Consider the following 11639-nt stretch of genomic DNA (forward strand, 5'->3'; position numbering starts at 1 on the left):
GAGAGAGAGAGAGAGAGAGAGAGAGAGAGAGAGAGAGAGAGAGAGAGAGAGAGAGAGAAACCGACAGACAGACAGGAAAGAGATGTGGGAATATGGGTTTCTTAATCTCTCAACTCCAAGACTGAGGTGCCAGCACATTAAGTGTCTACTGAGGGCTGCTTCTAAGTTCACAGATGGAGACTTCTGTCTGTGACCTCAGTCTATAGCCCAAGATGGTCTTGAACTTATGATCTTCTTGACATAGCCTCTAGGGAGCTGAGATCACTCTTGAGTGCCACAATGTCAGGCAGAATCTCTCTAAAAGGGCACTAATCTCATTGTGCAGGCCCCACCCTCATAAACTCCTCACACAGACACCCACGCACACACAAGGCTCCTTCTCTTAACACCCTGGAGGGACTGTCTCTCCACATCAGAATTTGCAGAGAGCCAACAGGCAAAGCCGGCAGTGTCCAGTCTCCTCTGAGCACACTGGAGCCTCACCAGCCCCTCCCCACCAGGCTTTGACCGCATTGAGAACCTGGAGGAGTACACAGGCCTGCGCTGCCTCTGGCTGGAGTGCAATGGCATCCAGAGGATCGAGAATCTGCAGGCTCAGAGCGAGCTGCGCTGCCTCTTCCTGCAAGTGAACCTATTGCACAAGATCGAGAACCTGGAGCCCCTCCAGAAGCTGGATGCCCTCAACCTGAGCAACAACTACATCAAGACCATCGAGAACCTCTGTAAGCCTGGCAGCCTGGACCGCACCACATCCCAGCTCAGAGTCTAGAGTGGGGGCTGGGCCGGGCTGGGCCGGGCTGGGAGTGCGTGTGGCACAGAGTGTGGCATACATGCTCACTTGTGCCGCCTCCCCTCCAGCCTGCCTCCCTGTCCTGAACACACTGCAAATGGCCCACAATCGCCTGGAGACAGTGGCCGACATTGAGCACCTCAGGGAGTGTCTGCGACTCTGTGTCCTTGACCTGTCCCACAACGCGCTGAGTGACCCTGAGATCCTGAGTGTGCTTGAGAGCATGCCCTGTCTGGTAAGTACCTGTCACAGCATGCTTCAGGGTGTGCTTCAGAGGCATCCACCTCCCTCCCTCCCTCCCTTCTCCTCTTCCCTCCCTCCTTCCCTTCCTCCCCCCCTCTCCTCCCTCCCTTTTCTCCTTCCTCTCTTTCCTCTTGCCTTCCTTCCTTTCCTTCCCTCCCTCCCTTCCTTCTGTCCTTCTTTGTAGTTGTGTGACTTTTCCTGGGGAGACGTGAACAACTATCTGGATGTCCTTAATGGGGCACTGTCAAGAGATCAGAGAACAGATTCCACCTAAATCCTAGTGGACCTATGAGCTGATTGTGGTTGCTTACAGGAGCATGGGGGACTCAGCCTGTGTTGTGGGCAGCATGGTGGCTCTCCTGAGAGCTGCATCTCGATGACTGGCAGGCCGCTCTCTGCTGTGCCTGAGGAGTATCTTCCACATAACCTCGGCAGACAGCCAAGACCTGTGCATGTTAAGTTTCAGCGTTCTGAGATTTAGACGTTTTAGTTTTGTTTACTTCTTGTGCCTTGTGTGTTTCCTTCTGTCTTTTGTGCCCCGCCTGTATCACCTACGAGGAGATATTTCAAGCTGGAAGAAATAGCTTCCAGAATGGTGGTTTCAACTTAGTTTCTTAAATGGCAGATGTCACCTGGGGGGTAGTTTCCTTCTATTTAAAACATTGCAGTGGCTATATGTAATAGTCCCTATGAACTATTCTACTAAAACCCTTTACACAGACAGACACACACACACACACACACACACACACACACACACACACACACACACCTGTTTTGTCAGTCCTAGGTTTTTTTTGTTTTGTTTTTTCAACCCTGACTAAGCTGTTCTGTTCCCCGCATCGGTCTCAGAAGTGTTCTAGCCAGAGCTGACCCAGGCGTCCCCAGGATTACTGTTCAGTGGATCCCCTTTGATCTGAGCATCCATCTCTGCTGTTACCTTGTTGTGTTCATATGACAGGGAAGCTGTGTCCAGGGTGGCACATCCTGGGTCTGGACCTGGAGAACTTTGCCACTTTGTGAGCTCTGTTGACTCTGTTTCCTCTGATCTGAGGGTAGCTGGCGAGCTGCTCAGACCTTCCCCTAGGCTGCATCACCCTAGGCCTGCAGCCTCGCTCTCTGCTGTGTGCTCGCCTGGCCTCCAGATAGTTCCCATCATCTGTGTCTTGGTGGAAGCACACGTGGTGATCTCTTTAACTCTTCTATTCCTTCTTTGTGTATTTAAAAAAAACAAAAACCCACCTTGACGCGGTGTTGGCGCCCTTCTTCTGGCTATCAAAATCGGCTCTATCTTCGAGACCAGCCTGGTCTACAAAGTGAGTTCCAGGACAGCCAGGGCTATATAGAGAAACCCTGTCTCGAAAAAAAAAAAAAAAAACAAAACAAAACAAAAAAAAAAAGGGTTGAAGTCCTCACCACTTCTGCCAGAACCCCTGAGGCTTTGCTCTGTTTGTATCACTGTAGTCTGTGTAGTGTCAGATCTAAGCCAATCTTTGCTCGCTCGCTCTCTCTCTCTCTCTCTCCACTCATAAATGCATAAATGTGCATGTTTGTGGAGGTCAGAGGTCAACCTCAGGTGTCGTTCTTCACACACCATCTCCTCTTACAAGGATGCCAGTCAGGCCAGTTGGGGCCTCACCACCTCACTCTGTTCCCTTGTCAATGATCATGTCTGCAAATGTAATGACATTCTGAGGTACCGAGGGGGAAAACTGGGGGCTGGCGGAGGGGAAAGTGACAACACAGGACACTGCAGAAGTGGTCAGCTCTCGCTGTTGATTTTCTGAAGCCACACTTTCCAGCGGAAGCTTTCTGAGGGCCAGGAGAGCACACTCCCCACTGTCTTCAGTCTGGTACGGCCAGGCTCTGGGCTCTTGCCCACAGTCCTTGGGAGGACACTTCAGGCTTTGCCACTTAGCACATCCTCCAGGGCTCTGGTTACCTCATCAGCACTCAGACTGTTCAGAGACACAGTCTTCCCATGGTCAAAAGTGTAGTGGGCCCGAAGCTTGGGCTGCATCTCTGAGCATTCTCGGATTAGAGTGGGCAGGCCAGGGTGCGCCTTCTTCGGCTCCATACAACTGTTCTGGATGAAACCCCTCACACCCTGGGTGCCAGCAAACGCTGGCATAAGTGAATGCGAGTCTCACCTTCGTATTGATCCCTCGGCTAGCAGTGGAGGCTGCTGTTTTGGGTTGTGTAGCCCAGACTGGTCTTGAACTAGCTTGCCGTGTTGGGGAGAGTGACCTTGACTTCTCCTGACTTTGCATCTCAAGTTCTGGGAACATCTGGGTACCTCTACACAGTTAAAACTGGTCACTTGACCACTTTTTGTGCTGCGTCTACCTCCCCCCACCCTTACCTCCCCAGTACAATGCAGCCCTTACCACCTACATCTGGAATACTTTCCGCTTCCTGCTGTGAACCCTGAAAATACAGCAAGGGCAGTGAAGGAGCCATGACAGCTGAGCACGGCATGGTGGTTTGAATAGGAACAGTCCCATTTGAATGCTTGCTCACTAGGGAGTACCACCACGTGACGGGCATTAGAAGGCGTGGCCTTCTAGGTGTAGCTGTGGTCTCCTTGGTGTACTTTGGGCTTTCAAATGCTCATGCCAGGCCCAGTGTGTCTGTTCTTGATGCCTGGGGGTCCAGCATTGTACCTGCCTGCATGTTGCCATGCCTCCTGTCATAATGATAATGGACCAAACCTCTGAAATCTTTTTTTTTTAAATATCTATTTTTTATTATATCTAAGTACACTGTAGCTGTCTTCAGATGCACCAGAAGAGGGTGTCAGATCTCATTATGGATGGTTGTGAGCCACCATGTGGTTGCTGGGATTTGAACTCAGGACCTTTAGAAAAGCAGTCAGTACTCTTAACCACTGAGCCATCTCTCCAACCCAAACCTCTGCAATCTCAAGCAAGCCCCAATTACATGCTTTTCTTTGTAAGAGTTGCATGGTGTCTCCTCACAGCAATAGAACACTAAGACACGCCGGGTGGTGGTGGCGCACGCCTTTAATCCCAGCACTTGGGAGGCAGAGGCAGGTGGATTTCTGAGTTCGAGGCCAGCCTGGTCTACAAAGTGAGTTCCAGGGCAGCCAGGGCTACACAGAGAAACCCTGTCTCGAAAAAAACAAACAAACAAAAAAAAAATCAAAAAACAAAAAACCAAAACAAAAACACCAAGACACATGGTAAGTTCAAAGCTAATTCATTTGCATCTAATATGGATATATTTCCCCAGCAACATGAGCCAGTTTAGATATGAAAAGTATCTGATGTGATCAGGCAAGCAGACTGCAAAACAATTCTTATTAGCCCTCTAAGCTTCCTCAGGCAGAGGCTAGATGGTGCACATCTGGCCTAGGGAGAGGGGCGCTTCCATGGCTGTCAACTTTCCTTACTGACCCCCAGGGGACCTGGCACCCAGTGGGAAAGGCTACCCATACATCCAACCCAGTCGGTGCCTCTTTGTTTGGTTATTGTTTGTTTGTTTTGAGACAAGGTCTCATGTGGCTAACTAAGCCTGGCCTCCATCAGCCATTGATAATCTTATCTGTTGCCCTGCAAATATTTTCTTGAAATGTGTACCAGGTAGGAAGAACCAGAAGCAATTAGACCAAAGTGTGCTTCAGTAAGAGATGTTGAGAAATGATGTTAAGAGAACCACTGAGCTGGGAAGGGCTTTGGGGAATGCTCTCCAGGATAGCTCCGGAAGAACCTTCCAGGATAGAAAAGAGGGCAGCTGAGGAGTTGTGCAACTCCAGAGGCTCGGCACAGGAGACCTCCTCAAGGTCCCGTCTCCGCACCAGGACACCACACTGGCACTTTGTTTTGCTCAAGAAAAAGTAATTGTGTTGTTATTCTGAGGGTCTGGGATATAATGATGCAATTATCTTAAGTTTTATTATTACTAACACTGTGGGGGTGCGCGGGTGTGTGTGTGCATGTGCATGTATGAATGTGTAGTACATGTAGTGTTTATGTGTGTGTTGGGCAGGGAATGTATGTAGAGGTGAGACTTCCACCATGTCAGTTTGGGGACTGAACTCAGGTCGTCAGCCTTGGCAGCAGTGCCTTTACCCACAGGCCCTGACCGCCTGGCTTTGATCATCAGTGTGGCCCTGCATGTTGCTTTGCAGCGTGTGCTGAACTTGATGGGAAACCCAGTGACCAAACACATCCCTAACTACCGCAGGACGGTCACTGTTCGTCTGAAGCATTTGACTTATCTGGATGACAGGCCGGTTTTCCCCAAGGACAGGTAAGGAAGGACCTGGGTCATGTGCATTTGAATGCTGTAGTCAAGCACACTTGTTAGACTTTCAAGTTTTCTGATTTTTTGAGCATTTTCACACATCAGTAAATACCCTCTGTACCCCATTAATGGCCCCATCACTGCCCGCCACAAGAGCAGGGGTGCTTGCCCACAGAATCTTTCCTTTTACACCAGTACACTGTAGCTGTCCTCAGACATACCAGAAGAGGGCATCAGATCCCATTACAATTTTTTAAAAAGATTTCCTTCCTTCCTTCCTTCCTTCCTTCCTTCCTTCCTTCCTTCCTTCCTTCCTTCCTTCCTTCCTTTCTGCATATAAGTACACTGTCGTTGTCTTCAGACACACCAGAAGAGGTCACTAGATTCCATTACAGATGGTGTTGTGGTTGCTAGGAATTGAACTCAGGACCTCGGGAAGAGCAGACAGTGCTCTTGACCACTGAGCCGTCTCTCCCGCTCCCCCCCCCTTTTTTTTTTTTTTTACAATTACTCTGTGTGTGTGTGTGTGTGTTTGTGTGTATCGTGGCACACCTGCTCGCACAAGAGGTGAGCTTGCACTATTTTTTTGGTCCTGGGGACTGAACACTGAACTCAGGTCATCAGGCTCAGGAGCAAACTCCTTTCCCTGCTGAGACATCTTGCTGGCTCTGGCTCGGCTTTGTTTTTTTTTTTTTTTTTTTTAATCCTGTGAATAAAGCTTTTGGAGGCATTTGCATGCGAATTCCTGGCTTGCTCCCCTTGGTTAGATGGACAGGACTAGAAGTGAGGGACTAGATGACAGTTCATGCTGGGCCTCTGAGGAGCCATCAAATGCTTTTCCAAAGTCGCCCCACTGTCTTGCTTTCTCTTCAGCACTGTGAGATGATCTGAGTTTTCTGCATCCTTGCCAAAGTCACATCTTTACTCCTGCTGTGGGAGGCAAAGTGCAGCCTTGTCATGCTTGTGATCCGCACCTCCCTGGGGGCTCCTGTAAGGCAGGTTTTCCTTCTGCACTGGTCATTGTCACACGTTCTTTGGGAAATGCTGGTCTTGTACCTCTGCTCATTTAAAACAACAGTGTACTTTAGAAAAAAAGCAGTTTGAGCTGAAGAAAAAGCAGTTTCCCAGTGTGAACACCTTGCATCCTTGGGGACACTTGGTAAAACTGATGGACCAAAGTTGACATAAAATTAGTAAGTGAACTCCAACATTTTTTAAAAGATTTATTTGATATGTGTGTGTGTGGCTGTGTGTGTGTGTTTGTGTGTGTGTGTACACCATGTATATACAGCTGCCTGGTGAGACCAGAAGAGGGCATGAGATTCCATGGAGCTGGAGTTACAGGCAGTTGGGAGGCACCCATTGTGGGCGCTGGGATCTGAATTCTTACCCTCTACAGGAGCAGCAAGCACTCTTAACCACTGAATCACTGAACCATCTCCAGCTTCTTAATTTTGAAGAAATGAGTGAGTTCAGGGGCTGAGGAGATGGCTCAGTCAGTAAAGTACTTCCCTCACAACCTTGAGAACTTAAACTTGGCCCCAGAATCTACATGAGAAGCTGGGCCCTGTGGCAGGCACCTGCCATTGCAGCTCTGGAGAGGTAGAGACAGTTTTCCTGGAATGCGATGGCCAACCAGCCTAGCCCACTCGGGGGGCTTCACGTCCCAGGAAGAGACCCTGCCTCAAAGACAAGGTGGATGGTGCGTGAAGAGGAAAGACACTCAAGGTCATGCCCTGGCCTCCATGCACACATTCATACATGTACATGCACATACATGTACAGACAGCCACAAGACTAAGGAACAAACATGTTTGGTCAGACAGCATATGTTTATAATTTTCTTTTAACCTTTACAAGTTATAGGGAGCCTGATAGATGGTTCAGAGCTTGGGAAAGAATATTTGCTGTTCTTGCAAACCATCCCAACACAGCTTATAACTAACTACCTCTAACTCCAGCTCTTCTGAATTCTGATGTCACCTGCATTCTTTTTTTTTTTTTTTTGGTTTTTCAAGGCAGGGTTTCTCTGTNTNGCCCTGGCTGTCCTGGAACTCACTTTGTAGACTACGCTGGCCTCGAACTCAGAAATCTGCCTGCCTCTGCCTCCCAAGTTGCTGGGATTAAAGATGTGCGCCACCATGCCTGCAGTCACCTGCATTCTTATGGTATGCATACATACATATAAAATGAAATATAAATACATCTTTACGTAAAAGAGTTAATTGAGCCCTATATCATCCTCCTCTATCCCTTCCTCACCTACTTCCCTGCCTCCCAGGGTCTCACACTTCCCAGAACTCATCTAGCCTCGGCTGGCCTCGAACTCGTGGCACTGTTTCTGCTCAGTTGTGGACAGCTGTGCCCACACCCAGCCCCCAGTCTGACCTTTGTCCTTCCTCCCCTAGGGCGTGTGCAGAGGCATGGGCCCGAGGTGGGTATGCTGCCGAGAAGGAAGAGCGTCGCCAGTGGGAGAGCAGGGAACACAAGAAGATAACAGACAGCCTGGAAGCCTTGGCCATGATCAAGCGGCGGGCTGAGGAGCGGAAGAAGGCAAGAGACAGAGGTGCGTCCCGGACCGCAGCTGCGCAAGCTGCTGTGTGACCTGACCCCTTTCACATGACCCTGCTGTGTGGTCTAGGAAACACACAAAGGTCAGACACTGCAGATGGAGCAGAGAGAAATTAATGTCAGAATGGTTCTTTGGGGACATACAGTTCTCTCATTAATGAGGGACGCTGATATCCATGCTAATGGAATGGATATAAGCAGGTTTTACATAAAGAATTAAGACCCCGGGCGCTGCAGAGATGGCCCAGCAGTTAAGTGCACTGGTTGGTCTTCCAGAGGACCTGGGTTTGATTCCCAGCACTCACATGGTGGCTCCTAAGCATCAGTGACCCAGTCCTAGGGAATCCGACACCCTCTCCTGACTCCCATGAAAGGCGTTACAGTCCGGGTTTCCTGTAGACTCACAGTTGCAGGGCTGAGGGCTCTGACTGACAGGAAGACATTGCATGAAAGGCAGAGGTGCCCAGGACTCCTTCCAAACTTATTGAAGCTGGGCGTGGTGGCACACGCCTTTAATCCCAGCACTCGGGAGTCAGAGGCAGGCGGATTTCTGAGTGTGAGGCCAGCCTGGTCTACAGAGTGAGTTCCAGGATAGCCAGGGCTACACAGAGAAATCCTGCCTCGAAAGAAAAAAAAAACTTATTGAAAATTCTGTCTTAACCCCAAGCTGAAATTCATGGGATGAGGTTTTTTTGTTGTTGTTGTTTTTTCGAGACAGGGTTTCTCTGCATAGCCCTGGCTGTCCTGGAACTCACTTTGTAGACCAGGCTGGCCTCGAACTCAGAAATCCGCCTGCCTCTGCCTCCCAAGTGCTGGAATTAAAAGCGTGCACCACCATCGCCCGGAATGGCATGAGTTTTTAATTTTTAATTTTATGATCACAATGTATGTGTGTGTGTGTGTGTGTGTGTGTGTGTGTGTGTGTGAGTGTGTGTGTGTAGTGAGCAGGGTTGGAGCCTTTCACAAAATTCCTGAATCTTTCCTGGGACCAGGGCTTGTCAGCAGCTGTCAGCCTGTGTGACCCTGGGGGCATATTCAAAATGACCTTTATCTTCAAGACTCCAACCTGACCCACATCCTTGTACCAGCCCAGCCTTAGGCAGAGCTCCAACTTCAAGTCTGGACTTTACTTCTCTAGGGGAGACACCCCTGCCAGACAGTGAGGAGAGTATCCCCACCAGCCCGGAGGCTGAGGAAAAGCCACCCATGGGGGAAACCCAGAAGAAGATGGAGTTGTTTGTGGAGGAAAGCTTTGAAGCCAAAGATGAACTGTTTCCAGAGACGCCAGGAGGAGAGGGCCTGCCTGTGGTGGTGGTGAATGGGGCAGTGGAAGATCCAGACCTGTGTGGGAGCCTGGCTCACACCCGGGTACCTGTGGTGGTCACCCCTGAAGGTAAGACAGCTGGGGCCAAAGAGGGCAGCCCCTGACCCTGCACAGCTATGGCCCCTGACCCTGCACAGTTATGACCCCCTGACCCTGCACAGTTATGACTCCCTGACCCTGCACAGCTATGGCCCCTGACCCTGCACAGCTATGACCCCCTGACCCTGCAAAGCTATGGCCCCTGACCCTGCACAGCTATGGCCCCTGACCCTGCACTGGCCCCCTGACCCTGCACAGCTATGACCCCCTGACCCTGCACAGCTATGGCCCCCTGACCCTGCACAGTTATGACCCCCTGACCCTGCACAGCTATGGCCCCTGACTTTGCACACAGCTATGGCCCCTGACTTTGCACACAGCTATGGCCCCTGACCCTGCACACAGCTATGGCTCAGACTCTGACTCCACTGCCGTGGTTCTCTTTCTAGAAGATAAGGTCCTTGGGAAATCTTATTTCCAAGGGAGAAGAGTGCTCCTTTGGAAACACGTCACATTAAAACAAGATGAAATTATATATAAGTGCCAGGGAAAGCTATTGGCAGACTATTTGACTTAAGCCAGTGGGTCATTTTGAATCAATAGAAGGAGTGGTGATGTTTTCACAAGCACTCAGGAACTGCTCACAGCCCAGGGAGGCCGCCACTTTCATTATAAATGGTAGACTCATTAAAAATGTAGAGCTGGAAAGACAGAGACAGGTAGATCTCTGGAACTGTCTGGCTAGCCAACCTGGCTTTATCCCTGAGCCCCAGGCCCCAGGAGGAGACCCTGTTCTAGTTTGCTTTCTGTTGCTGTGATAAAAGACTCTTACCAAAATCAAATATGGAGGGAAAGGGTTTACCCAGCTTACACTTCTAAATCATAGTCATCCCTGAGGATGTCAGGGCAGGAACCCAAGCAGGAAATACAGCCTGAGCTCGCTGGCCCAATCTCTGGCCCATGCTCAGCTGGCTCTCTTATACAGCTCAGGGCCACTTGCCTAGGGAATGGTGCTTTGCAGTGTAAACCGGATTCTCCTATACCAATTAGGAATCAAGACAGCCACTCGGAGACATGCCCCCAGGCTTGTCTGATCTAGACAGTCACTGTAGGCTTCTCTCTCAGATGACTCTAGGCTATAGTTACTGATAGGTAACCCAGGACTTCCCCAGGATGACACAGGAGCTGGCTTGGGATGGCTTGTGTGTACACAGGGCCATGGACACAACATTCAGAGCCCCAACCTAACGGTGTGAGGTCTGGCCCAGAAAGTAGGCCCCGCTGCTACAAGTCTGAAGTGCTGTGTTCTCACTAAGGGATCTGTAAAGGACTAGGTGCCAGGGTTGCAGGAATTGACATGCAAGTAAAGGGGGCTGGGCAGGGCAGAGCCTCAGCAACCCACACGGCTGGACCTTAGTTCAGTCTCAAGTCCACACTGCTAAACGCCAAAGATTTGAACTAAGAATAGCCACCTGTCTTTGTTCTGCAACATCTTCCAAAAAAAAAAAAAAAAACCAAACAAAAACAAAAAACAAAACCAACCCCCAGATATCCAAGCCCTCCACAGGATGCGTGGACTCGGGGCAGGAGCGCCTCTGGCTGTCCCCGGGACCTTAGGGTTAGTGGTTCCAGTGTGGGGACTCAGGTATCCCAGGCTTAAGAGAGCCAGGAAATACAGGACAGAGTGCAGCGGGGAGGCATGCAAGGGCGGTCTGTAGCAGAGAGTGAGGCAGGGAGCTCAGGGGTCCCAGGCTGTGTGTGCGGCAAGAGAGGCAGGAGCCAGGTAGGAGTGGCGGTAGTGATGGCGATGGCACATGCCTTAAATAGGGAGGCAGAGGCAGGCAGATCTCTGAGTTCAAGGCCAGTCTGGTCAACAGAGTGAGTTTCAGGTCAGCCAGGGCAACACAGAGGAAGCCCTGTCTCAAAACAAGACGAATCAAAACTGGATCGAGAGGGCGTGGGGGTGGGCACTGGAGAGCCACAGCCAAGAGAAACCTGTTTTGGTGCCCTGCCCTGCATGCTCATCAGGTATGCTGTGGTGCTTCTGGGTTTGACAGGGTTCTGGGCCAGAATGTCTGTCTGGGTGCATGCCTTGCTTTGGTTGTTTATGCAACTAGGGAAGGCTTGCTGTCTGTAGGTCAGAGCACATGGAAGGTGAACTGTCAGGCCCTTAGCCCGCCTGTCTTGAGCTTCTGGGAACATGTTTCTCTTCAGCAAGGGTCTTGCTTGTCCTGTGGCTTTCCATACATGGCTGTTCTCTGGCTGGTATTTAAAGGTACAGGGCTCCGCCTACCACCTCCGATAGAAATGTCACAGGATGGACTTCCTGGCTCAGCTACTCCTGTGTGTCCAGCTGAGGTGGCAGTGTGAGTGGATAGACCACCTCCGATAGAAATGTCACAAGAT

At 50.3% G+C, this 11639-nt stretch overlaps 1 protein-coding gene and 1 pseudogene across 1 annotated transcript in view; one reads left to right on the top strand and one right to left on the bottom strand.

Moving 5' to 3' along the window:
* Positions 1 to 11639, top strand: part of Dnaaf1 (dynein axonemal assembly factor 1) — a 21925-nt gene that overhangs the window by 6548 nt on the left and 3738 nt on the right. The window contains exons 4-8 of the mRNA XM_021220246.1: positions 501 to 722; positions 859 to 1025; positions 5184 to 5305; positions 7708 to 7865; positions 9009 to 9263. Of these exons, the coding sequence (XP_021075905.1) occupies positions 501 to 722; positions 859 to 1025; positions 5184 to 5305; positions 7708 to 7865; positions 9009 to 9263 (924 nt within the window). The remainder of the gene's footprint in view (positions 1 to 500; positions 723 to 858; positions 1026 to 5183; positions 5306 to 7707; positions 7866 to 9008; positions 9264 to 11639) is intronic.
* Positions 2934 to 3511, bottom strand: LOC110337761 (annotated as a pseudogene).

This window comes from Mus pahari, chromosome 20 (assembly GCF_900095145.1).
Source record: "Mus pahari chromosome 20, PAHARI_EIJ_v1.1, whole genome shotgun sequence".
Lineage (NCBI taxonomy): Eukaryota > Metazoa > Chordata > Mammalia > Rodentia > Muridae > Mus > Mus pahari.